At 48.1% G+C, this 24,611-nt stretch overlaps 1 protein-coding gene across 1 annotated transcript in view; it reads left to right on the top strand.

Annotated features, from left to right (window-relative positions):
* The window catches only part of Tmtc4 (transmembrane O-mannosyltransferase targeting cadherins 4), a 58,069-nt gene that overhangs the window by 13,417 nt on the left and 20,041 nt on the right, over positions 1 to 24,611 (top strand). Inside the window, exons 5-10 of the mRNA XM_051161005.1 lie at positions 3,848 to 3,935; positions 16,895 to 16,995; positions 20,738 to 20,830; positions 21,205 to 21,369; positions 22,671 to 22,873; positions 24,100 to 24,271. Of these exons, the coding sequence (XP_051016962.1) occupies positions 3,848 to 3,935; positions 16,895 to 16,995; positions 20,738 to 20,830; positions 21,205 to 21,369; positions 22,671 to 22,873; positions 24,100 to 24,271 (822 nt within the window). The remainder of the gene's footprint in view (positions 1 to 3,847; positions 3,936 to 16,894; positions 16,996 to 20,737; positions 20,831 to 21,204; positions 21,370 to 22,670; positions 22,874 to 24,099; positions 24,272 to 24,611) is intronic.

Below are 24,611 nucleotides of genomic sequence, written 5' to 3'. Positions count from 1 at the left end.
ACACTTCAGTCAGATCCCCTCTGGGCTCTGATTGGTAGGGAAATCATTACAGACAGATTGATTTGTTCCTCAGCTGATGGAAATACAAATCCACCCCAACCCCTGCATTGTTAGTAGGGGCATGAAGCTTCTGACAGGGGACAGGTTTCCTGTAAGGGAAGAGAGGCAGGAGACGGTATCACTTAGGCCTGGGTCTGGGTTTGGCTCAGCGGCCTTGATGAGGTACACCCGAGGCCTCCTTGTACCACTGCCCTCAAAGCATGACTAAAGATGACAAGTTACCTGGCTTTTGGTATCAGAAAAGCTGAGGCCTCTTCAAGACTTCTACCCACCCATCTGCTGAATCCAGATGTTTTGCCAGGGAGGGGACAAGATATGGTGTTTGCATCCCAGGCTGGTCTCAAATTCAATTGTAGCTTTTTATAGGAAGAAGGCTTTGGACTCTCATCCTCCTGCCTCCACCTTTAAAGTTCTGGGATTGTAGGCGTTCCCTCACCATCCATCAAAAGGAATTAGGAGGGAAACCCTCGCCCACCTCCCCCCTCTGTCTTGTCCCTTTGTAAGGAAATTCAGATGCCACCTGGTGAATAGACTGAGGGAGGGTGCATTGATTTTTTTTTTCCCCCCAGAAAAGCTTAATAAGAGTGTTTGAGGTTATCTGAAAGAAAAACACAGCTGTTGGAAAGAAATTTACTTGGAAATACATACCTTGCAAATGTCAAAAAAGAAAGAAAAGAAAAGCCTTCTCCTCCTTATGTCATTCTCCAGTGGCTGGGGATCGCCTGTTCTTGGATAGCCTTGGACAATCCTTGCTGTGAGCTCTCTTTAATTACTCGGACAAATATTCATTGGAATGCTAAATCCTTCTTTATGTTAAAACATTTGTCATAGATTTGTCTTTTGTGTGTTTTTATGTCAGGTAATGCAAGGTTCATCACTTAGAAGCTTGAGATGGTCTTTAATAGTTTTACCAGAAACAAGGGTGGAGAGATGGTTCCGCTGTCAGACACTGAGCCCACAACCGGAAGGACAGAGAAGCTTTCCCTCACAGATTCAGCTTACTTGCTTACCGTTCATTTCTTGGTGTGCCCCTTGACCATTCTGTAAATGGGGCTTCAGCAGCCTGATGCTTTTGGGCTTTGTCCCTGTTTTTTTGTCCAGACTGCATCTTCCCCTCAGTCATTCCAAGAAGGCCCGGGTCCCCTGTGCTGCCTCTGTGGCTCCTCGGAGGACAGTGACTCTGCATTGCTTTTGGTTGCTTCAGTTACCAGAGGGTTTGCCACAGCCCCTCCGCCCATATCCCCGCTAGAAGCCCACAGAGCGTAGGTGCTCTGATCACCTCCTTACCTGCCCCCATGCCGCTGATGAGCAGCCGGGTCCTTGGTCCTTTTCCTGCCTGCCACCTTACCCTATGCCATGAAGCACGAGTTCATGAAGGAGCTAACAGGGAGCCACACTCACCACATGCCAGGCTCTGTTCTGTGGCTGCACCTCTCATTGCTTGTTGTGTCCTTGGCTGAATTGAGAACTCTCCAGTGAGCTGCCATGGTCTCTTCGTGTTCTCTCGTTAAGGCTGTTCTGCCCCTTGCTTCCTACGCTGCCTGGTAGATACCATTTTTGTGACAGAGTGCCTGACAGAAGCAACCCTGGGATGCCAGGGTTTGTCACTCCATCATGGTGTGAAGGCATGAGCTAGCTGGGCATATCCAGTCAGCGAGTAGAGAGAAAGCAGTGGTGGTGTTTAGCTCCTGTTCTTTTCAGTGAGTTAAAGGCCCCAGCTGATAAAATGGTGCTGCCCACATGAACAGCTGGTTGATCTCAGCTAACAGGTTTAGAAATTTCTTCACAAACATGTCAACAGGATTGTCTCCTGACTCAGTCTAGATCCTGCCAGATTGATAGTGCTGAGCATCACCTGACCTCTCAGTGTGTTTCCTGTCACACGTGCTCTTCTAACCATCACACTGACCTCTCGGTGTGTTTCCTGTCACACATGCTCTTGCTGACCATCACCCTGACCTCTCGGTGTGTTTCCTGTCACACTTGCTCTTCTGACCATCACACTGACCTCTCCGTGTGTTTCTGGTCACACATGCTCTTGCTGACCATCACACTGACCTCTCAGTGTGTTTCCTGTCACACTTGCTCTTCTGACCATCACCCTGACCTCTTGGTGTGTTTCCTGTCACACGCATGCTCTTCTGACCATCACTGACCTCTCGGTGTGTTTCCTGTCACACATGCTCTTCTGACCATCACAGGGACCTCTCGGTGTGTTTCCTGTCACACATGCTCTTGCTGACCATCACCCTGACCTCTCGGTGTGTTTCCTGTCACACTTGCTCTTCTGACCATCACACTGACCTCTCAGTGTGTTTCCTGTCACACATGCTCTTCTGACCATCACTGACCTCTCGGTGTGTTTCCTGTCACACATGCTCTTCTGACCATCACAGGGACCTCTCGGTGTGTTTCCTGTTACACATGCTCTTGCTGACCATCACCCTGACCTCTCGGTGTGTTTCCTGTCACACTTGCTCTTCTGACCATCACACTGACCTCTCGGTGTGTTTCCTGTCACACATGCTCTTGCTGACCATCACACTGACCTCTCGGTGTGTTTCCTGTCACACTTGGCTCTTGCTGAGGTGGCTTCATCTACTCATGTTACCCTCTTACCCCTTCAAGACACCATGATTTTTCGGTGCACCTTAGTTGGAGGATTGTAGCTGCAGTGGAGAGGAGAGTGTACCTCGGCCTTTCATATGCAAAAGGAAAGCTGTTCTTAAAGGCATTCTTGTGCAGCTGGTGACCATACGCACGCTTAGGAAACACGTATGTGTGCTAATTTCCACAGGCGTGATATTTTATGTGTCCTTTGAGAAGTAATTAATCTGCTATCCATTAAAGTGATTTGGATATGCCACATTTGGGTACCAGTTGGGAAAGGACACCCCATGGAGTAGAGTACTCAGGAGTAGAGTTCCGTGGAGAGCAATTATTGGGGAAGAACTGGAAGAAGTGAACACAAACATTGCATAGCCTCATTGTCACTAGGAGATGGAAGGAAGGAAGGTAGAGTTGTCCTGTGGAAATGAGGAGAAATCTTTTTCTTTCTGCCTAAATGGCTGACTATTAACATATTTCCTACTTTTATGTTCTTCTTGTTTCTAATCAGATTTAAAATTCTTTTCAATTTATTATTATAATTATTTATTATCATTATTGCTATTGTTATTATTGTTGTTGTTGTTATTATTATTATTATTATTGTGTATGTGTGTGTGCATGCCTGATATTGGGGCATGCATGTGATGGTACGTATGTAATGGCTATAGGACTCTGAAGTTTGGTCTCTTCATCCCCTTTATGTGGGTCCTGGGGATTGAACTCATGTCTCCAGGCTTGTACAGCAAGTACCTTTACCCACTGATCCATCTTGCCAGTTCCAAGATTTATTTTGTTCTTATTTTTTTAATGCTGTGCCCTCTGAGCTGGTAACATTTTTTTTATTCAAAATCTCCTATGGGGCATGAGAAACCTGGGTTACTGGTGCTCTTGGGCGTAAAGTGTTAAATAAATAACACAGCTTTTGCTAGACATGTGCCGTGCCCAGAGCAGTCTGCTCAAATAACCCAGTTCTCTTAAAGCAATGAAATGAAGTCCTGGGCCAGAAAGTGGGGAGAGAGAAGGAGGCAGGAGCAAGGTAACACCGCTGCTTTGTAGCACTGCCAGCATGTTGTCGTTAGGGTGTGGGGACTGGTAAGTTGCGGGTTTTGTATATTCAGAATTGAAGAAAGCTTGCTTTGTATGTAAATCTTTCTTCTCGCCTCCCCCTTGTCTTAAGGTTGCTGGTGTGGTTGGCCGTGCAGACCTGCTGTGTGCCCTGTTCTTCCTGTTGTCCTTCCTTGGCTACTGTCAAGCGTTTAAAGAAAGTAAGCATCGTGTTTTGCCTTTCTTACTTGCCACCATCGTCATTACTTTGTCCTTTGGAACAGTGTTGTAACAGAGAATGCCTTAGTCTGTTCGTATAATGTTATCATTCGAGGCGGAGCAGGTCACACGTGTTTGTTTCCTTACCCTTTTTATAATGCCGCGGTCCAGATCAGTAATACAGCAGAGCCCCGGGTTGAACTGCCAAAGCGCTGTGTTTGTGGGGGTGGAGTGGGCTGCGTTATTTTCAGGAAAATTGCACGGCTGCACCCCAGCTCTGGACTCCTCAGAGCTCATACGTGTTTATGGCCAGGCTGCCCCTTCCTAATTTCTGAGGGCGGATTGAACCAGCTCTATGAGAGTCTCCACTCTTCCTCCACCTGACTTGCGTGCAGACTAGACCCTGAGTCTCCGCTTCTCTGCAGATATGCAGTTCCATTGTGACACAGGAGAAGGGGACTCTGCCCGAGTAAGCATAACCATGCCTCACACTCTTCGGTCATCCTTTTTATCATGCTGAGAGAAAAATAAACACTGCATATCAGTTGACCAGAGTGGGGACAAGCGGATGGAATGCCTTCCCGCAGGGAGCAGAGCAAGGGCAGCTTTTCTTGCTGAGCCCACAGGTGAACAGAGCAGGAAGGCACACCGCCATCACTTCCTCGGCCAGGGTCTCCCTGCTAACCACAGCTCCTGCTGCCTCAGTCTCAGAAAAGCTGACAGGTGCCGGTGTGTTTCCCACAAGATTGTGACTCAAGAATGGGAGGTTCCTCCCTCCCTTGGACATGTTTCCTACAGTGTGGTGACCCTGCACGGTCTACTGTTGGCAGTTCAGTTAGGATCTGCAGGTACATAGGACAGGAGCTCCTCAGCATTCTCAGACTCTTCCCCAGGAAAATCAAAACTTCAGATTTAAGGGATTTTTTTTTCCAGAAATATATCTTCAGTCATCATTTATTAGTCTTAACATAACCTTCGTAAAGCAGCTACTTGCAATTATGAATCAATTTCACAGTAATCAGATCTTTTTTGAAGAAAGTGTTATATTTATATTAGGTATTAAATATGAATAGATTTAACATGTGGGATGTGTCATATAGGGCTTCCCAGGGCTTTTAAAGATTGCTCTTGTGAGATCATAGGGAAAGTCATTACAACAGTAAAAATCCTTCCATTGAGTAAACACAGATAAATTTGCTGGGCTTTCTGAATGGAATGTTCTTTTAGAGTGGTGAAAAAAAGTAAAGCTTTTTTGTAATGCCTTCCTGGATTCTTTACTCTTACTGTGTTCCAGTTCACGGTTTTATGCATTAATATTTACATAGCATGTGTGTATCTGTTTTGAGTTCCTTTATAATCATAAAATTGTTTGTAAGAGCCATCCATACAAAAAGTAGTTGGTTTATGAAGCCTTTTGGACTGGGTATTTAGCTTGGTAGTGGACCACTGGCATAGGCGAGGCCCCAGTTCTAGTCCTAGTGCTGAAAGACAAAATAAAAACACATGATGTTTTAGCAGCTGAGAGTGTGGATGCTGGTTCTTCATTTAATGCATGCTTCGTTCCTGGGAAGTTGGTGACAAATTGCTCACCATATAACCTTTCTTTTTTTGGTCCAGTGACACGAACTTAGCATTTATACTGTGTGTTTACTTTAGCATGAGAAAGAGATGGTTAGGTCTTGAGTTTATAAATATCTTCAATGAAGTGAACCTGGACATGTTCCATGTTTGCAGGTCAGTAGCCGTGGTGGCACCGGCTCTTGTGGGACCCTGCTAGGGTTATGAACAGATGTCGGTTTGTTTGACGTTCTTGCAACAGCAGGAGCCTTCACAGAAGCCCGCTGCCCACCTCACCTCCCCGGATCCTGGTTACTGATTAGATTGAACTGACTTTAGTTCAGGAAAGAGTGGGTGAAGGGGAGCCCACGGGGTCACCTCCAGCTTGGTCTGACATTTTTGAAATTACTTGGTCTTTAGAAAGTATGAAATTGTGATAGTTGGTTCAGGTCTCAGTGCCTTGGCCCTGAAAGTTACCCTCAGCTTGGTGTCTCTGCGTCCGTTCTGCCCCCTAAACTGTTCACATGCCCTGGCAGGCTTGAGTTGGAGCTCTCATGGTTACTGCCCAGTTTAAAGTGGGTGTTTGCAACCCCTGTGCCTTGAGTATTTATCATAGTGAATGGATTTCACTGAGATTGCAACTCGGCCTTGCGTTTCTCCGGCAAATCTAGAGGTAGCCTGAGAAGGCCTTAGGCATATTACAGTCAGTTTTTGTTTTTTGTTTTTGTTTTGTTGCAGGGAGCCCCCCCCCCCCTTTAGCAAGGTCCTCAGCCTGACCCCCACAGTAGTCAGCTAAGGACTTTCTGTCCTGATTAGCAGCATGCCTTGCTCCTCTGCACCAGTGATGTTGACCCTTCACCGCACCAACCACAGGTCGTCTCCTCGTCCCAGCTCCCACCCTGTTCCTTCTCTCTTGATGAAGGCGCCATGTTGAGCTTGTGTCGAGCTTCATATGTTACCTGAGGCCCATCTCTTCTGAGAGGCGCGCCATGCGTGGGCTCCATAGCCTCCACAGAGGAAGAGCAGGAAGTCCCCGGGCATGACAGGGCTCATCAGTTCCCACCATTCACTCTCTCACGAGTCAGCCACACTTTAAAGTCTTTCTTGTACTAGGTCCTGTGCCTAATTCTGGATTGCAAAGCCTAGAAACATAAAGTCCATACGCCCCAGGGGTGGATTTATAGTCCCATATGTGTTATATGAACATGCATATACACACACACATGTCATACTTACGTATGTAAAAATACCTTTCTCCATACCCAGGGATTTTGTGCCTTTTTTCCATGCGCTACTACTGCGCCACACCCGCGGCGCTAGTCCACTTTGCTCTGATTGAAGTACAGCTTGCATTGCATAGCATGGCCAAGGAGCTGCGAGTGACACCCTTCTGCACTCTTCCTCCTGAACTGTCCTCTCTCTCTTTCTCTGCACGTGTTCAAGAACCTTTCCGTGGTGTTTGCTGGGTATTATTGGGGTGGCCTCTGCACCCCGTTGCCTTTGACATTCTGCCAGGTTTCCACCTTTTCGTGTTAAGAAGCTGTGAGTGTCTCCATCTCCCTGCGCATCTTAAATCATCACAGTTTTCTTTCCCCTAGCTTGTCAGTGCAAATGAATACAGGCCAAGCAGCTCAGCTCTCAAGCAGTCATGCCATGGGTTTTGTTTGTTTGTTTGGTTGGTTTTTTTTGGTTTTTTTGTTTTTTGTTTTTTTGTGGTTTTTTTTGCCTGTGTCTATAAGTCTATAAGTACAGCAAAGAATTAAAAATTTTGTAGTAGAAAGTCTTTATTGGAATTAAAATAATCATGCTGTCTAATGTTTAGGCTTAGTGTTTAAAGCAACCAACTTAAAGACCTGGTCTTCGTACTTTGTGAGTTTGAATACATGAAGCCAGTAAAAAGGAGGTTACACATAAGCCTGCCATTCAAGAGAAGCTTTTACATTGAGTTAATACTATGTTATAAGGGGACAGACAGAAAGCGCTCTGGATGATGAGTTTACTGGCTAGAAGGCTCTCTGAGCGGCTGCATCTCCATTCTGGTCCCCTTGTTAGCGTTCTTTATAGGCGCACTCTGTATGATAAAGTCTGAACCATCTTCAGCTGCCTGGGTTTATTAGGAAGCAACTCTGCCAAGCTCTGAAGTCCTGGGGCTTCAGAAAACGGACAGAAATCTGCTCACTATCATTCCTGGGTTTTACCTGGCTTCCCTTTCCTTCACTGTGCGTATGAGGGTGTGCGTGTGGGGGTGTGCGTGGGGGGCCGGGTATACGTACATGTTTAACATATAAGCTCCTTTGGAACAGAATCTTTTTTAAAAATGAAAATGTCCTCATGAAAGCATCAAGTGTTTACTTTAAAATGATGATGATGATGATGATGATGATGAAGAAGAGGAAATCAGACGATTTGAAGGCACACGGATTTTTATTCTAAAACCCAAACCAGAACAGTGCTGTTCTCCTGACACGCCTTGTCAGTCCTGAGGCCTGCTAGAGCCAGGTGGGCACTGTACAGTGAGCTTGCTAGAACAGTGAAACAATTCCACTCTTCAGCGAGTGCCTTCCTCATGTGAGAGGAGGGCTCCTCCAGAGAGGGGTGGTCCTGCTGCCTGTGGCACATCCTGTGGGAGGAGGGCTCCTCCAGGGAGGCGTGGTCCTGCTGCCTGTGGCACATCCTGTGAGAGGAGGGCTCCTCCAGAGAGGCGTGGTCCTGCTGCCTGTGGCACATCCTGTGAGTTCTAGCTCAGATGAGTGTCTTCAGGGTCTCAGGGCCGGTTTGCTCTTTAAGCCTTTTTGATCTGTTGCTGTTCTGTGGTAGTTCAGCTAGGAAACCAGTTTTTCATTCCCTTGCCTTTTGCTTAAGATACGTTTTTATCTTTGACTTAGAATTATGATGCTTAAAAAAAAAAAATAGGCCCAGCCAATTAGGCAACTCACACCTGTCATCCTAACGCTCTGGAGGCAGTGGGGATTGCAAGTTTGAGGCCAGCCTAGACTACCATCTAAGAACTCCCTTTAAAAATAAATAAATAAGCTGGGCGTGATGACACACACCTTTAATCCCAGCACTTGGGAGGCAGAGGCTGGTGGATCTCTGTGAGTTCAAGGCCAGCCTGGTCTACAAAGCGAGTCCAGGACAGCCAAGGCTACACAGAGAAACCCTGTCTTGAAAGGCAATTAAATAAATAAATAAATAAATAAATAAATAAATAAATAAATAAAAAAAATAGTTAAGTGCCTGTGTCACGCTGACAACTGTTTTTAGGGCTGTGGTCATTACCAATAGACTGTTGAGTATCTTTCTTCTGTGCCTTCCCTTTCCTTGGTTCGTCCCTTGCTTGGCCCCCTGTCTGAGGACAGCAAGACGGACTCTTATTCTGCACATGGAGGCAGGCTTGGTTGGCCCCAGCACTTGGAACACGCGTCTGATGCTCACTGTGTAGCTCTGGCAGCTACAGAGTTGTGGCCACCTGTCGCGATGGCGCGGTTCCCACGCACACCATGGTGTGCCAGCTCAGCTCAGCGGAGCTGCCAGGCAGAGGGTGGTGAAGAGGGCCAGCTTGTACAGTGTGCTGCTTTCACTGAAAAGGAGGGCTTTCCCCTCCGGAAGGAGTGCCAAGTCGGAGGCACATGCTTCGTTAAATTGGTCACATCTGTTGGCACTTGCGGGAGTTAGTGCTGACAAGTGTCTTTCTGCCGGTTGGAGTTTTCTTCCCTTTCCCTCCTTCAGCGTTTACAGCCCCTGTTGGCCTGAGGGATTGTGTCGTCTTAGCCAGCAGAGACATGGACTGGTGCAGATCACCTACGTCCTGCATCCTGAGCTGCTGCTGCTTGTTGTACTAGGTAATGGTCCTAGAGTGGTCCTCCTCAAGGTCAAAGATGCAGGATGCCGACGGGCGGCTCTGTCGTGTTCCCCTGCATCTCCTGAGCTGAAAGTCTAGCTGTCTGGAAAGTTGGGGCTGGGAGCTCCAGTAAAGGTACCTGAATAATCAATTACCTGTCTTAGGGAAGCTCTTTCTGCACAAAGGTTATTCATGAGTGCAACTGTACTGAAGGGTTTGTTTTGTTTTGTTTTGCTGTTTCTCACAGTTGCCTCTAGGTTTAACATTCATTTTCCATATGCTTCTTATATTGCATCTTTGAAAAAATTAGCCTCTTATGTGATGGGGATACTTCCATCTTGAAGAGGTTTGAAAGGTAAATGAAAAATGAAAAGGCTTGACTTCTAACTGTATCTGTTCACACTGAGAAGATTACTGATGCTTTAGCATTGTTGCAGAAGAAGAAATGTGGCAATATAAAAGGCTTCTAAGAAGCCATTAGCTAGGTTCTATGTGCGAGGTGGCCCTGGTGTTTCTGTCACGGTGCTGAAATAGTCACACTTGGAATGGGAGTTGCTAGCACTGGTTGCCTGGTTAAAAACAGAGAAAAAGCCCACAAAGTCCACATTCACCTGTGTTATAGGCCTGATTAGCAGTAGTTGCTTTGACAACGCAAGATTAAATCTTAATTTAGAGGAATTGCATGGATAAAACTACGCTAGACGGGGTTGTCCCAGAACTCAGAGCCAGTTTCTCAGTTGAAGTTTTTACCCACCCTCTATACCATCAGCATTTCTTGCCAGTGCTGTGTATGTTGACTGACCTTGGTTTATCACGCACAGGCATTACCACACGTTTGTGGGGAAGACCCCCCTCCCCCTTCATTTAAATGATGTGAATCATTTAAATGCTATTATTTTATATGTATGTATGTGTGCCTCCGTGCATGGACCACATGCAGGCACGCACCCGGGTGCAAAAGCCAGCGGGCGTAGGGTCCCCTGGAACTGGAGTTACAGCGGGTTATGAGCTGGCGGAAATGAAACCTGGGTCCTCCGGAAGAGCAACGACTGTTCTTCACTGCTGAGCCATTTATCTCCCAGCCCCAGAGGATAGGGCTTCAGGAGGTCACGTTTCCCAGTTTGGATTCTGGAATCTACCTTAGCACATACACAGGCATCGTCTGTACGGCTCCAGATAAAATCCTGACAGCTCTGTGGCAACTAGTAGAAGACAGGAAGTTGGGTCTGACTCAGCAGGCTTACTTCGTGCTTTGCAAGGCTTCAAAGGTGCAGCGTGAACGCGGACATCACAATGTCCAGGGTGTTGGCGCTTGTGACCTGAGGCCGATTGTGGAGGCTGTAGGTGCAGCGGTGCAGTAGGAACATAACCAAGACACACTTGGACGAGTGGGCTGGGAATGTAGCTCAGTTGGTAGGGCGCTTGCCTGCCATGCATAAAGCCCTGGGTTCAGGCCCCCCCAGCTCCACAAGAGCCAGGCCTGCAGTCGCAGTGCTCCAGAGATGAAAACCAGTGGGTCAGAAATCCAGGGTCGTGAGTTCAAGGCCAGGCATGGCTATTAATCCCTGTCTTTTAAAAAAAAAAGTATCTTTGGGCCCAGGGGTCCCGCTCAAACTAAGGCACCAGCCAAGGACAATACAGGAGGTAAACTTTAAACCCCTACCCAGATCTAGCCAATGGTCAGAACATTCTCCACAGTTGAGTGGAGTGACTTTCTCACGTACTATGGTGCCTCACATTTGACCATGTCCCCTGGAGGGGGAGACCTGGTGGCACTCAGAGGAAGGACAGCAGGTAGCCAAGAAGAGACTTGATACCCTATGAGAATATATAGGGGGAGATAATCCCCCTCAGGAACAGTCATAGGGGAGGGAAATAATGGGAAAATGGGGGGGGGGGAGGAATGGGAGGATACAAGGGATGGGATAAACATTGAGATGTAACAAGAATAAATTAATTTAAAAAAATCTAAAAAATAAAAAAATTTTTAAAAAAGTATCAAGATGAATTGTAGTCTATCAGGAACATACTTTTATATGCAGTCAGTATAAAAATGTGAGATATTCTACGATATTTTTCCAGTCTTCAGAGTCTTGTGTTGCAGTGTAGCTCACCTCAGCTGGGACTAGATAAGTCCAAGTGCTCATTAGCGCTAATGACTTGCTTTTAGGTAGTAGCAGGTCTGGAGTGTGGCTCTCTGAAGCCGTCAACTAGGTTAATAACCGAACGCCCAAGTGTTGCCTTTGATCTTCAATTACCACTAATTTAAGAGAGGCAGTAACTAATAGTGAACGGATCCTGGAGCAGTGTCTTTGCCTCGTAGGCTTTTGTTCTGGGTGGGTGGTGTCAGAAGCCTGAGGGGGGATTGCCGTGAAGGAAGTGAGAGAGGCGGAGGCTTAGGAGCTGTCTGTTGCTGACCAAGAGCAACTTGGAGAGGAAAAGGTTTATTTCAGCTTGCACTTCTGCGTCATAGTCACTGGTGACTCCCTGCAGACTTTACAGCCGTCAGGGTGAGGCAGGAATGGAACTGAGCTTGGCCCGTTTTCCTGGAACCTGTGCTGGACCCCGACTTTAGAGCCGCCTGGACCCTTTGACTTTAGCCACATTTATGCACAGCACAGCGTCGGAAAAAGCGTTGCGATAGCAGTGAACTCAGTCCCGCGTGCACAGCAGTTTAAGGCTTGCTTACACTGAGGCTCTTTACAAAGCACGTCTGGGTTCTTTCACGGGAGTGGGAGCTGTTGGCTCAGAGGTGGTGCCCAAGAGTCAGGGTGTAGGGAGCTTGCCCGGGGTAAGCATACGCCTATGGGTGTCAGGGTTGGCCTGGCCTCAGCATGATGGAGACGTCACTTAGGCTTTTGTAAAGCACAACTGACATGTCTCATAAGGATGAGTCCTGTGGTCTGAAATCAGTGCTCAAGACTTAGGGGGAGTGGTCCGAGATCAGTGAAAAACAAGTTCTGGAAGATATGCACAGAGCCTGCCTCATCAGACAGCAGAGGGATCACCAGATTGTTAAACTACACCATTCCTGCCACTCCAGGAAGAGTGGCTAGCACACCTCTCTCCGTTGAGGAGTCAGCTGTGTGTTTAACTTCCCTGGCGTTTCCAGTGCTTACCTGTGTGCACAGGGCCTCTCTGCCCTCTCACTGAAGGATGTCAGGGCAGGAGCCTCAGGACAGGAGATGAAGCAGAGACAGTCAGAGATGCTGCTCAGTGGCCTGTTTTTCCTGGGTCACTCAGCCTGATGGTTCACACAACCCAGGACCACCAGCCCAGGGGTGACACTACCCTCTCACATCATTCATTAACCCAGACAACACCCAACAGACCTGCCTACAGACCAATCTGATGGAGATAGATAGATTCCCTCGTCCAGGATATGTTAGGGTTGTGCCAAGTTGACAGAAGCCAGCTAGTGCAGGCATGAGAGGTACAGACAATCCTAGAGTGGCCCTAGGCTGTGTGTTCTGTCTTGTTTCCATGCATTCTGTTACGTACGTCAGCCGCCTGTGAAGAAGGCTGTTTTGAATTCTAGACAAGACGAGTGAGACACGAGCCCTTCGTCTTCACATGTGCACAGCGTTTAGCTTTGTGTCACCAGGGTGCCTTCAAGAGTTATCTTTTTGGGGCTGGAGAGATGGCTCAGAGGTTAAGGACACTGTCTGCTTTTCCAGAGGTCCTGAGTTCAATTCCCAGCAACCGCCTGGTGGCTCACAACCATCTAGAACGAGATCTGGTGCCCTCTTCTGGCATGCAGGCACATGTGCAGGCAGAACACAGTATATGTTATAAACAAATCTTTAAAAAGGAAAAATAAAAGTTATCTTTGCTTGTTTTAATGGGGGAACTGGGAGTTTGTTTCCTATTACACCCCCACATGTGGAAATTCATCCACGTTATATGTAAGTAAAACATGCTGTTTTTCTAGGAAGATATAAAATGACCTGGGGGACGTGCTTTTGAAAATAAGAATTTGGGAAATCATATGATATTTAGGTAAAAAGGGATGGAGTGAGAATGATTTATAAGTCAAATCCATAAGAATATAGGTAAAATAGAATTGATAGTGAAAACAAAATCCAAGGCAAAGCCCCCCCAGTTTCAGGATGGCTGTGCTAACTGTGGAAGCTCATCACAGGCCTGCCTAATTTCACGGTGTCGTGGGTTTTTTTTATTTGTAAGTTCTTTACATAAAGTTTTAATAATTAAAATAAAATCCAGGTAACATGTTGAGGTAGAGCAGAGCAGAGTAAGTGTATTGGCTTCTGCAGGACAGTCAGGCCTAATTCATGGACACAAGTGCAATGGAATGCAGTTGGACTGGGCACCTCGTGCTGGACCCTGGGACATGCAAAGCCTCACGTGGGAATCCTGCTTAGTGTAGTGGCTTCTGGTAATGGTGGTGGTTCCAACTGTGATCATTTGGTATTACATATGTAAGTCATTTTTAAAAATAAAAACTATTCTTCATTTGTTTGATAGAACTAGGTAAATATGCGATGGTTTCTCAAGAATGGTGATTTCCAGGCCCTCTGCCACCTGAACAGCTTGGAGCTAAGCCATGGAGTTTAGAAAGGCACGCCTGCGCTCTGCGTAAAGGATTAGATTCTTAATGGGCCAGAGCTTAAGACTGAAATGAGCTGTGTTGTGAAATGTTCCTGCCTGTGCTGAAAGTTACTTAAGTCAAGGCCAGGTGGCCCCCTGCTGGAAGCATCCAGAAAAGGGTTCTCTTTCCTCCACCCATGTGTTGCCCCTCCACAGTCAGAATGTTCCGAACAGTTCTCAGTGGCTCCTCCGAGCCAGGCAGAGTTGCCAGCAATGTACGTAACCGCAAACTTGCTGCAAGGGTGAGCTTGTGGGACTGAGTAGAGTGTCCAAAGGGGCCCATGGCTTGTTAGTTGCCGTCCTCAGCATCCCTGACGAGAGGCCTGGTGGGTTATAATTCTACTTTTTTAGCATGGTCTAAGCTCAGGCTCCAGCACCTGAATCCTGAGCAACTCTGGTTTAGGCAGCGCTTTCCTGTTAGGCATGATTCCCCTGACCAAGGTCATTTGCCCGTTACCTTTAACGCAGCTGGATAGAGGCTCTCCTGTTGTCTAATGAGTAGACGTGCACTAAATTCCTTGTGATACGTAGCCTTGTTCCCTCACAACAAAACACCAAACAAACCAAATGTCTATTGTTGAGAAATGCTCATCTGAGGCAATAACAGAAAACCCAGTGTCTGTAATACACTGAAGAGTGTCCTGATGGATTGTGGGTTATTACTACAGCAATTTATAGGCAACACCTCCTCCTAATTTAATCTGAAGGGGTCAGTTAGGGACACCTACCAACAGGCAGGCGGGCAGGCGGGCTACTTGATTTTGTAATGGCAGTAAGGTGTGAAAATCTGGAAGGAAGGCTGCATGGGAAACTGGGGGTGTGGCTTCACAGCTCAAGTGACATTTGACAGCTTTATAAGGCAGGCGGGATTTTGCCAGAGGCATACTAGCCCACGGGAACAGGCAAGCAAAGCAAAGCAGGAGTCTGCTGAGTTGGCTACTCTGCCTGGGATGGAATACAGACCAAGGACGCGAGAGGGGTGCCAGGTAGTCACAGGAGCAAAGCCACTAATGGAAGCCGCAGTCAGGAGGGTTACCCTTAGCCCAAAGGCAGCAGCAGGTGTCAGTCCTGGCAGAAAGTGGTGCTGCTCACGCTTTTGTGAGTTTCTAAGAGGTTCAGCTGTCTAAAGGCCTCATCACCTTGACAGGTATAGCGGCCCCCACACGGGGGCCATGAGGCTGAGATCACCTCTAGCGCAGGCCAGGCTGGGTGGTTATTGGCAAGACATGAAAGACTTCTTTCCAGCCTGGGGCTTTGCCAGCCAGTCCTTCATAAGTAAGAAGACTTACATCTACTCTGGGGATGCATCGTGCATGTGCTTACACACACACACACACGCACGCACGCACGCACGCACGCACACACATATACACACACACTTACATCCAGTCTGGGTATGCATCATGCACATGCTTACACACACACACACACACACACACACACACACACACATTTACTGCTGGCTTCTGGGTGTTGGCTTCTGGAGTGAGAGATTTAATGAGAATCATGGTGCACCTTAGAAACTGCCCTGCATACTTGGCACACTTTGTGCCAGTGTGATTTATCAGCCACTCCCCCTGTTTGTTGAGCGAAGCCCCATGGAAATCCCATCAGCTGACCCCTGTAGTTTCCACACCATAGCAAGTGATTTTTAAAAAGTGTTCACTGCTTTGTTTTGTTTTCTTTTCCAAGAAGGGGTCTCTCTGTGTAACCCTGGCTGTCCTGGACTTGCTTTGTATACCAGGCTGGCCTTGAACTCACAGAGATCTGCCTGCCTCTGCCTCCTGAGTGCTGGGATTACAGGTGTGCGGCACCACCGCCTGGCTTGTTTAATGGTTTTTATATGAACATATGGCTAAGAACTTGGTTCCACAGTGAAAAATGCAACTTCCTTTCTTGCCCCATTGTTTTCTTCACTGGCTAATTACTACAGTTAGCTTCTGGAGGTATGCTTTGCTTTCGTGTAACTTACAACCCAGCGGCAGATCATGCCACCCTAGCTCTCCTGTCTCCTTTCCTGAGGTAAGTTCATTGCCCCGTCTTATAGATGAGGGGAGTAAGTGGAAGTGACTCGCCAGACGCTGTGCGTCAATAGTGAGTGGCAGAGTGGAAGTCAGAATAAAGTTCTTGGTGTGGTACCCAGACACGCTGATGATTGGTTCTCCCGAGAAGATGCAATGCTAGTTCACTTATGAGGACTGAGGGCCTCAGAGAGGGGCCAGGAATGAGTCCTTCCTGTGATGTCCTGTCCCCTTCCAGTTGTGTTTCCTACTGACCACAGGCAGCAGTGGCACCTGCCTCCTCAGAAAGCAACTTAGTGGCAACCGCCTGGCGTCCTGGGTTTCTCTCATCAGTATGCCGTGGAGTGGTATTTCCACCTGCTGTTGGCGCCGAGTCCCCATAACAGTTGTAGCCCAAACGGACTCAATGGCCTTGACATTGATCCATCCAGCAGGAGCCATGCAGCCTTTGGTGATAGGGTCAGAGCCGTTGCACACAGGAGCAGACCCTGCCTAAGCACTCCAGTGTACAGGGCCCAGTCCTTGTCCCTGGCACGATGTGTGCGAGCATTCCGAGCTCCTTTTCTGTGACAGCAGTGGGGACCGCTGGAGTCACTCTGCAGTCGGATGGGTTGTTTGCAGGCTCAGTGTTCTCATCACTACTTAGAATGGTCCTGGAGTGGTGGGCAGTGGAGAAGGAGCTCACTTCGTGGGGACTCCGGGCTGTGGTGTCTGTGTGGCCAGAGCTGACTCAAAGCAGTGCTTCTTAATACCTTGAGATGGCACATATGTCCTATTTAGAGGGCATTGTCCAGCCAGAGTGCGGGAAATGCACACTGGCCCACCGGGGACCAACAGTTTGGTCCAGAGCCAGGCTTCAGAGAGCGATTCTGTGAGGTGCGTGCAGCAAGATGGAGCTTGTAACATGGCGTGCGTGTTCGTCTCTCACCAGCAGGCAACAAGGAGGGCGCCCATTCTTCTACCTTCTGGGTGTTGCTGAGTATCTTTCTGGGAGCAGTGGCCATGCTGTGCAAAGAGCAAGGAGTCACCGTGCTGGTAAGAACTTGGACGCACGTAGGGCCTGACTTTTGTACACGTCCATTCCTTCGAAGAGAGATGCTGTGGGCCAGCCCACTCCTGTGGCCTCCTGCTTCCGTGTGCCACCACCAGCGTGAGGTTTTGCCCTCTTCTGGGCCAACGGTCTAGGCTGCCACGGGGCTGACATGTCAGATGGAGAACTGACAGGGTCTTCTGACCTTGACTAGCGAGCGGTGGGGATTGATCTCTAGAAGGTTCCGAGGGAGAGGGGCGTGGTTCCTTCTTGTACAGAGGTCCCTTAGAAAAAGACGAGAGGATGGCTGTTTGAGTCTCCAGGGACACTCACATGCTTAGCAGTACTGTGTGCAACAAGAGCTTCACCAGCCACCCGAGTCCCCTGGGCACCCACACCCTCGGCTCGTCCCTCACCCAGACATGAACCGTGAGACACCTTGACTTGATTGAGAGTGCTGGTCCCGCTCAACACTTGTTTTGCTTTTGTGGCTCCAGCAGACACATTCTAGCACGGTGCCTGCAGGGCAAGCACTGCTCCACAGAGCTGAGTTCTCAGCCCCCGGCTTCTTCGCCATTGTGCACTCACACACCAGACCTTTCCTTATACAGCCCAGGGTACATAAAGTGGGTATATAACATAGGCTCACAAATCAAACATTTACTGATAACGAATCATAAATTTATTTTAAAGCAATCTTTGGTATGCCACAATTTTGCCATCTATTAAATAAGTAAATGTGCATGCCATGAGGTAGATACGCATATTTGTCTAACAAATCTAACGCAGTGAAACACTAATTTGATACCTAAATGCTTTTGACTGATACTAGAGGAAGATTTAAAGTGTTTATTTCCATAACTAAACTATTATCCTTCTGTGAGAGTAGAGAACTTGATACGTAAAGAAACTGTACTTTGCAGGGCTGGAGAGATGGCTCGGAGGTTAGGGCACTGACTGCTCCTCCAAGGGTCCTGAGTTCAATTCCCAGCAACCACATGGTGGCTCACTATCATCTGTAATGTGATGTGATGCCCTCTTCTGGTCTGCAGGTGTATATGCAGGCAGAGCACTGTATTCAAAATAAATAAATAAATATTTTTAAGAAAGAAAGAAACTGTACTTTGTGGCATGCAGTAGTCAGGAATCTGAGCCAAGGTGTTTGAGGTACTGTGTGGTGGGACAGTGTGCCCAGGCCGAGAATGCGTAGTGCGTGTTCGGTCGGAACCCGGGCTTCAGTGAACTTGCGCAGTGGACCCTGGATGACGGCCACTACAACCATGTTGGACTCTCATGTGTTTTGATTTTGAATTAATTTTTGGTTATTGTGTATTCAGAAACTTTTTGTTGCCAGGATTTTTGCATTTAACTTTGCAGTCTCACATGGAATCATGGCCCACAGTTTAAGAAGCTTTGGCCTACTTAGTTTAGTATTTAAAAATATGTGTAGGGGCCAGTGAGGTGGATCAGCAGGTAAAGGTGACTACTGTCCAGTCTGATGACCTGAGTTTGATCCTTTGTCCTCTGACCTCCACACACGCCATGGGCCCCTGCCCACCCACCCCAAGTAAGCTTCTTAGAAAGGCTCTTTCTGTGCCTCTTCACACCTCACAACTCTGAGAATTGACGCTTCTGTGCGTGTATGTAGGACAGGTGTCATCTCCCCTATTTTTAAATTGTGGGGTGCATTCTATTTGGTAAAACAGAAGGGAAGCCATGTTCATGGAGCGAATTCTCAGTGACTCTTCCAATGGGAGAGAGAAGCAGCCGTTAAGCCACACCTCACGTGGACGCTAGTGAGCTGAGTGCTGAGTGTGTTCGGCCTGCACAACCGGTGGAAGGAGGCAGGGGGGCCCCCCACACAGGCAGGCACCCCATGCATAGGTTTGATTTGAGTAGAGGCTGGAGTTGGGTCTGAGGGACAGAGACACACTAAAGCCCACGCCCTCTCCTCCCTATAGCCTTTGTTAGCCTTGTGTCATCACAGGAAAACTTACAACCTGAGGTATGAGCCAAAAAATGGGAGGCCAGTATGCATGTGTGTATGTGTGCGTGGGTGTGTGCGTGGGTGTATGTGTGTACATGTGCTCGTGTGTGTGTGTGTCTGTGTGTGAGTGCATGCATGCGTGGGTGTGTGCGTGGGTGTGCAGCAGCATCCCCGAGCTTGTTAGCTCAGGGTCTCCACCCAGTCCCCAAGCCTGCTTGGCAGGAATCTCCCTCAGCCAAGTGTGCTCCAGAATTTATTAACATTAGAAACGCTGAAGATCAGGTTGCATTTAAATAAACTAAGAGCATGTTGATGCTGCCTCTAACTTGATTGGAAAAGTGAGTACCAATCTTTGTCTTAGTGCCCCTGATCACATGACTGTATCACTCCCTCGGCAGCGAGGGGTCGGGGGGAGGTTGGTGGGGAGGTCCCCGCATCTCCAGGCAGAGAGATAAGGGGCATGAGAACGTAGTAGCAACAGCCAGTGAGTGCCTGTCTTCCGGAAAACAGTTCACAGTCCAACAGAGATGCTCTTCTGTGACCCGTGATGATCATGTGTCAAATTAGGGAACGAAATCGGAATTCTTTGAGGTATTTAACCCGGCAGTGGCCTGTGAAGTGGATAATTAGTGACTCCTAGCATTTGTGGGAGAGAGTTAACCAGGGTGTCAGCCTTGCTCTGGAAACCACAAATTACCACTGCCTTCCGGTGATGTCGGATCTTCCTTACTGTAAAATCCCATGTTAACCACAGCCCCGTCAGGTGGGGGCCTCTTCACCGGACACATTGGACACTCAGACTCCTTCATACAGACTGGGCGGGGGTTCCAGGAGATGACAGTGCCCACCAAGGTGACATTTACAGTAGGTCACTTCCAGTAGCCATCAAAGCAGCCTGACATCGTGGTGCCCATGGGAGCTGGTAGTGTGAGCAGAGCCGTGGTAGCCACCCAGCAGTTTCCTGTAAGCCATTTCTTGTTCACCTAACAATAGTGGGCAGCTCTGCATGGTGTCTGAGGAGGCTTGAACACACATTAGCATCTTTTATGTGCAGTGTCCAGAGTTACTCTAGACAGCTGTGTCACAGCCACCAGTAAAGGGGACACAGAGAGAAGAGAGTCCAGCTTTTTAAACTAAAGCTCCAGAAGAGTGTGTTCACCTCTCCCCAGGCACCCATGTGACCTGACCTGACCTGACCCTGAATTTTCCCCTCCATAGGGCACACTTGAGGATGGAGTCCAGCCATGTGCCCAGGACATCTGCCCAGGACTAGTGGACAATTAGGGCTGTGCCTGAGAGATCCAGGGCTCCCTCAAATCACCAGGCCTCTGTCAACCCACTGAAGTTCATAAACAAAGCTGGGTTGGCGAGATTGATGCTGCCTGCCTTTCTCTTAATGCTTCAATGTTGCCCACGGAGCTGACCGCTCTGTTTCCGCTATAGACAAAGAATGGGGGAAGCAAAGATTTCTGGGGAACTTTCCATGGGAGCCCAGAGTTTTGGCTGTTCTAAGTGTTACAGCGCTTCTAAACGTCGCCTGTGGGATTGTTACTGCCAGGGACTCAAGAGACTATCGCTGGCAAGGTCCACGCTGTGGATTAGGGTCAGCTAAACGTGCATGTTCTTCCTAAATACCTGGGAGTTTGTCGGTGGTCATCTCCAGTTTTCTCGCCTGGGTCAAATAATGGAAATGTGACTGTAATTTCCGCCCTGTCACAGCCAGGCTCCCTCCAGGCTAACTGTGAGGCTTTGATTCTCAGGGCTTGAACGCTGTGTTCGATATCCTGGTGATAGGCAAATTCAACATTCTGGTAGCTGTCCGGAAGTTCGTACATAAGGACAAGTCAGTAGAGGTAAGTTACCTTCTTCCTCTCGAGCCTAGATGTGGAAAACTCAAGTGGCAGCCAGCTTAAAATGCTGTCTTCCAGGTGCTCCTTGTGATTTGAATTCTAGAGTAGGCAGCTTTTAGCGCACGGTGCTCAGTCATAGTTGGGCCGCTGTGTTTACTTACTTTGCAGTTAGTCATAGTGTCCTATGACTAACCTGTGGCTTCAGCCCTTTCCCTACTCTTTTATTTTGAACCGGTCTAACTTGCCTAGGCTGGACTTGAACTCTGCCTAAGCCCCCACATAGACCATATGGACCAAGGTGGCCACTCAGCCCCTAAATACTTGGATTCCGCGCTGTGCTTTAGTTGAAAATCCTCAGCGTTCTGGTGTCCTTTCAGAACATCGGTGTGCTCAGGAGTGGAGGCCTCCTCTTCCGAATGACCCTGCTCACCTTTGGAGGCACAGGCATGCTTTATGTACGCTGGACCATCATGGGTACAGGCCCGCCGGCGTTTTCTGAGGTGGACAACCCAGCCTCCTTTGCTGACAGTATGCTGGTTAGGGTAAGTATGAGCCTAGACTCCTTTTTAGTTAATTTTCTTTCCCCGTCATTCTGTAGATTAGTGGTTCTCAGCCTATAGCTTGTGACCCTTCTGGGGGTCATGTGACCCTAACATGGGGGTTTCCTAAGACAACTGGAAAACAGATATTTGTGTTACAATTCATAACAGTAGCAAAATTGCAGTTATAAAGTAACAATGAAAATAATGTTATGGCTGGGGGGTTGCCACAGCAGGAAGCGCTGTGCTAAAGGGCCTGAGTGCCAGGAAGGTTGAGAACCACTGCTGTATGTCCTTCATTCGTCCCCCTCTTCCTCCCAACCCACCACCATGGTCCCGAGTCCCGAATACGTGGGCACGGGCGTGTTTTACTGTTCTTCAGGCAATTCTAGCCAGCTTCTTATACGCAGTTGGGACGGCTGTGTGCTGCCGCTTCATATAGTTATCGCTTGCTGTCCATGGGGAGTTAGTTCCGAGAGACCCTTACAATTCCAAAATCCAAGGGTGCTTGAGTCTTTTTGGTAAGGTAAGAGTGTTTGCATATGACCTACTCACTTCTCCGCCATGCTCAAAACTCTCCCAGCTTCTGTGCTGTGCCTCATGCGATGCCTGCTCTTTGTTCATGATGAAGTGACCGTGCTCACTGCTCAGCAAAGCTTAAGCTTTGGCCTTCGGAACTTTCTGGAATTCTTTTCTTCCAAATGTTTCCAATCTGGTTAAATTCTAGGTTTGTTGAATCTGTGGATCGAGGCCCACAGAGAGAGCTCCAACCGTAATCCCTTTAATGAAAAGAAGGACCTCCGTTTTTTGCTGCCGCAAGGGAACCTAGCATGACTGAATTAAGGCAAATGTGGTAACACAAGATATTTTAGGAGTCTGATAGTATCAGGAGTACTCACTTAGGTCTGCTTGTTTTTCTAAGGACAAGGAGTTCAAGCCCCAGGTTCTTGGGTGTGTGTTTTACAGAGGGAAGTATGGAGGATGGCCAGGGGTGAGTGCACAGGTGATGATGCCGGAGGCATTAGGTGATTCTATGTAAATGAGCCACAGCCTGGCCAGAGATACAAGTACCTGCATCGCCTGGCCCAGAGGCTTGGCTGTATTTTTAGACTATTAAAATCTGGATGCATTTAATAAATTACAGATTACAGCTCTATGCTCAGAAGACAAATGGGCAGTATTTTATTTTACACACCCCCTCCCTGGAACAGAAGCTTACGAGTGCCTCGGAAGTGAAATTAGGATATGTATGTTCTTTCAAGTTCAGCATCAAGTAACTGTTTTGTTTTTCCTTTGACTGACAGGCCATAAACTATAATTACTACTATTCATTGAATGCCTGGCTGCTGCTGTGTCCCTGGTGGCTGTGTTTTGATTGGTCAATGGGCTGCATCCCCCTCATTAAGTCGGTTGGTGACTGGAGGGTAATTGCTCTAGCGGCACTTTGGCTCTGCCTAATTGGCCTCATATTCCAAGCCCTGTGCTCGGAAGACAGCTGCAAGAGAAGGTGAGAGGCAGCAGGAATTTTTCACTTCTACCCGGAAGCATTTTGCTGACTGAACCCAGCACCCATCACTTTGAACAGCTCTGTGCATCGGATAGATATGTAAGGACATTTGTTCTGAATTTATGGCAACAAGGCAGGAATCCGTGGCTGGCTTCAAGTAGTGGGGAGGGGAGTTGAAGGATCACATGACTGCCATGCGCCATCCCCACTCCTAAGCAGCACTTGGGGTGGGGGGGTGGGGGCGTCTCACTGTAGGAGGTAAAATGTAATTTGCGGTCAGAACAGAGGGTGTAATTGACGTGCATTGGGCCCCGTATTTCACAACCCTTCTTCAGAGAAGCCCTGTGAGTTCCGTGCGGTCCTTCTTATTGTCCAGCACAAAATAAAGTTGTTCCCCCAAAGAGATGCCCACGGGTTTTCAGCAAATAAGAAGATCTTTTGCAAAGGGTTATCGAGAAAATAATTGGGGGAAACAAAACATGTTCTGTGAAGATAAAAGCTGTTTGGGACGGTTCCCACAAAGCCTAAGTGGCACATGAATATTACATGAGCAATTTCTCAAAACCCGTGACCATCACCTGCCTACCTGTGTGCTTAAATCAGCTGATGGTTCTAAAGAGCAACAGACTTCAGGCCCAATCAGTTGGTGTGTGTGTGAGAGAGAGAGAGAGAAATAGGACTTAAAACAAAATTCTGTGAGGCATGGAGTCCCAGAAGGAACTACCAAACGGGTCCTCCCTGCTCTGCTTCCACCCTCGCATCATAGAGACACAGCGGTACAGAGGTGGGAGATGTGCTTCACCTCAGGGTGTTCTTGTGCTCGGCTGGTTCTAACATAAAAATGGTACTTTCTTCCAGATTTTACAAAATTTAATATACAGATCGGTATTGTTCTTGTTAGGCAAATGTGGGGGGCGGGGGCTTGGTTCCATTAAAAACTACATGGGTTTATTTGGGACCAGTGTTCACTAATCAAAAACTAGGTTAAGTGAAGTCTTTCTGACTTCACTAATGCACACATTATGATTGGGATGTTTTTCCTGTGCGCTGGCTGCTAAGTATTGTGCTCTGTGTGGCCAGCTAATTAATTCCCCTTTGCTGATGACTTTATCTTTGCTAAATCGATGGCAAGAAACAAAGAATGGCCTCTGCTGTTATGTCAGGTGAAGTGGTTTTCTTGAAAAGTCTAAAAGTAGCCACTTACACAAACACTTTCCGTCTTCCAGAATCCTTACTCTGGGCTTGGGATTTCTTGTGATCCCCTTCCTTCCCGCGAGCAACTTGTTTTTCCGAGTGGGCTTTGTGGTTGCAGAGCGTGTCCTCTACCTCCCCAGCGCTGGCTTCTGCGTGCTGCTGACGTTTGGGTTTGGAGCCCTAAGCAGACACACTAGGAAAAAGGTACCATGGGGCTGGGCCTGTGGTTCAGCGGCTGAGGGCTTGCTGTGCAAGCGTGGGGACTGAGTCCCAGCCACAGCACCCGTGTAAAACACTTTGGCATGGCTCTGCCTGCCTCAAACCCCAAGCTTGGGAGCTCCGAGCCAGGCAGACCCTGGAAACTCCCTGTCTAGACAGCCTAGCAAAACAGCAGCTTCCAAGTTCAGTGGATGGCCCCGCCTTAGGTGAAGAGTGATGAAGGAAGACACCTGATACCCTCCTATGGCCTCTGCACGGGCGCGGGCGGGTCTCTGCACCCATGTGCATGCGCCACATGTATGTACACACACACATAGCAACCCAG

Source organism: Acomys russatus, chromosome 18 (assembly GCF_903995435.1).
Source record: "Acomys russatus chromosome 18, mAcoRus1.1, whole genome shotgun sequence".
Taxonomy (NCBI): Eukaryota; Metazoa; Chordata; class Mammalia; order Rodentia; family Muridae; genus Acomys; species Acomys russatus.
Note: the sequence above shows the minus strand (reverse complement) of the source record. Positions and strands in the feature narration are given on the sequence as shown.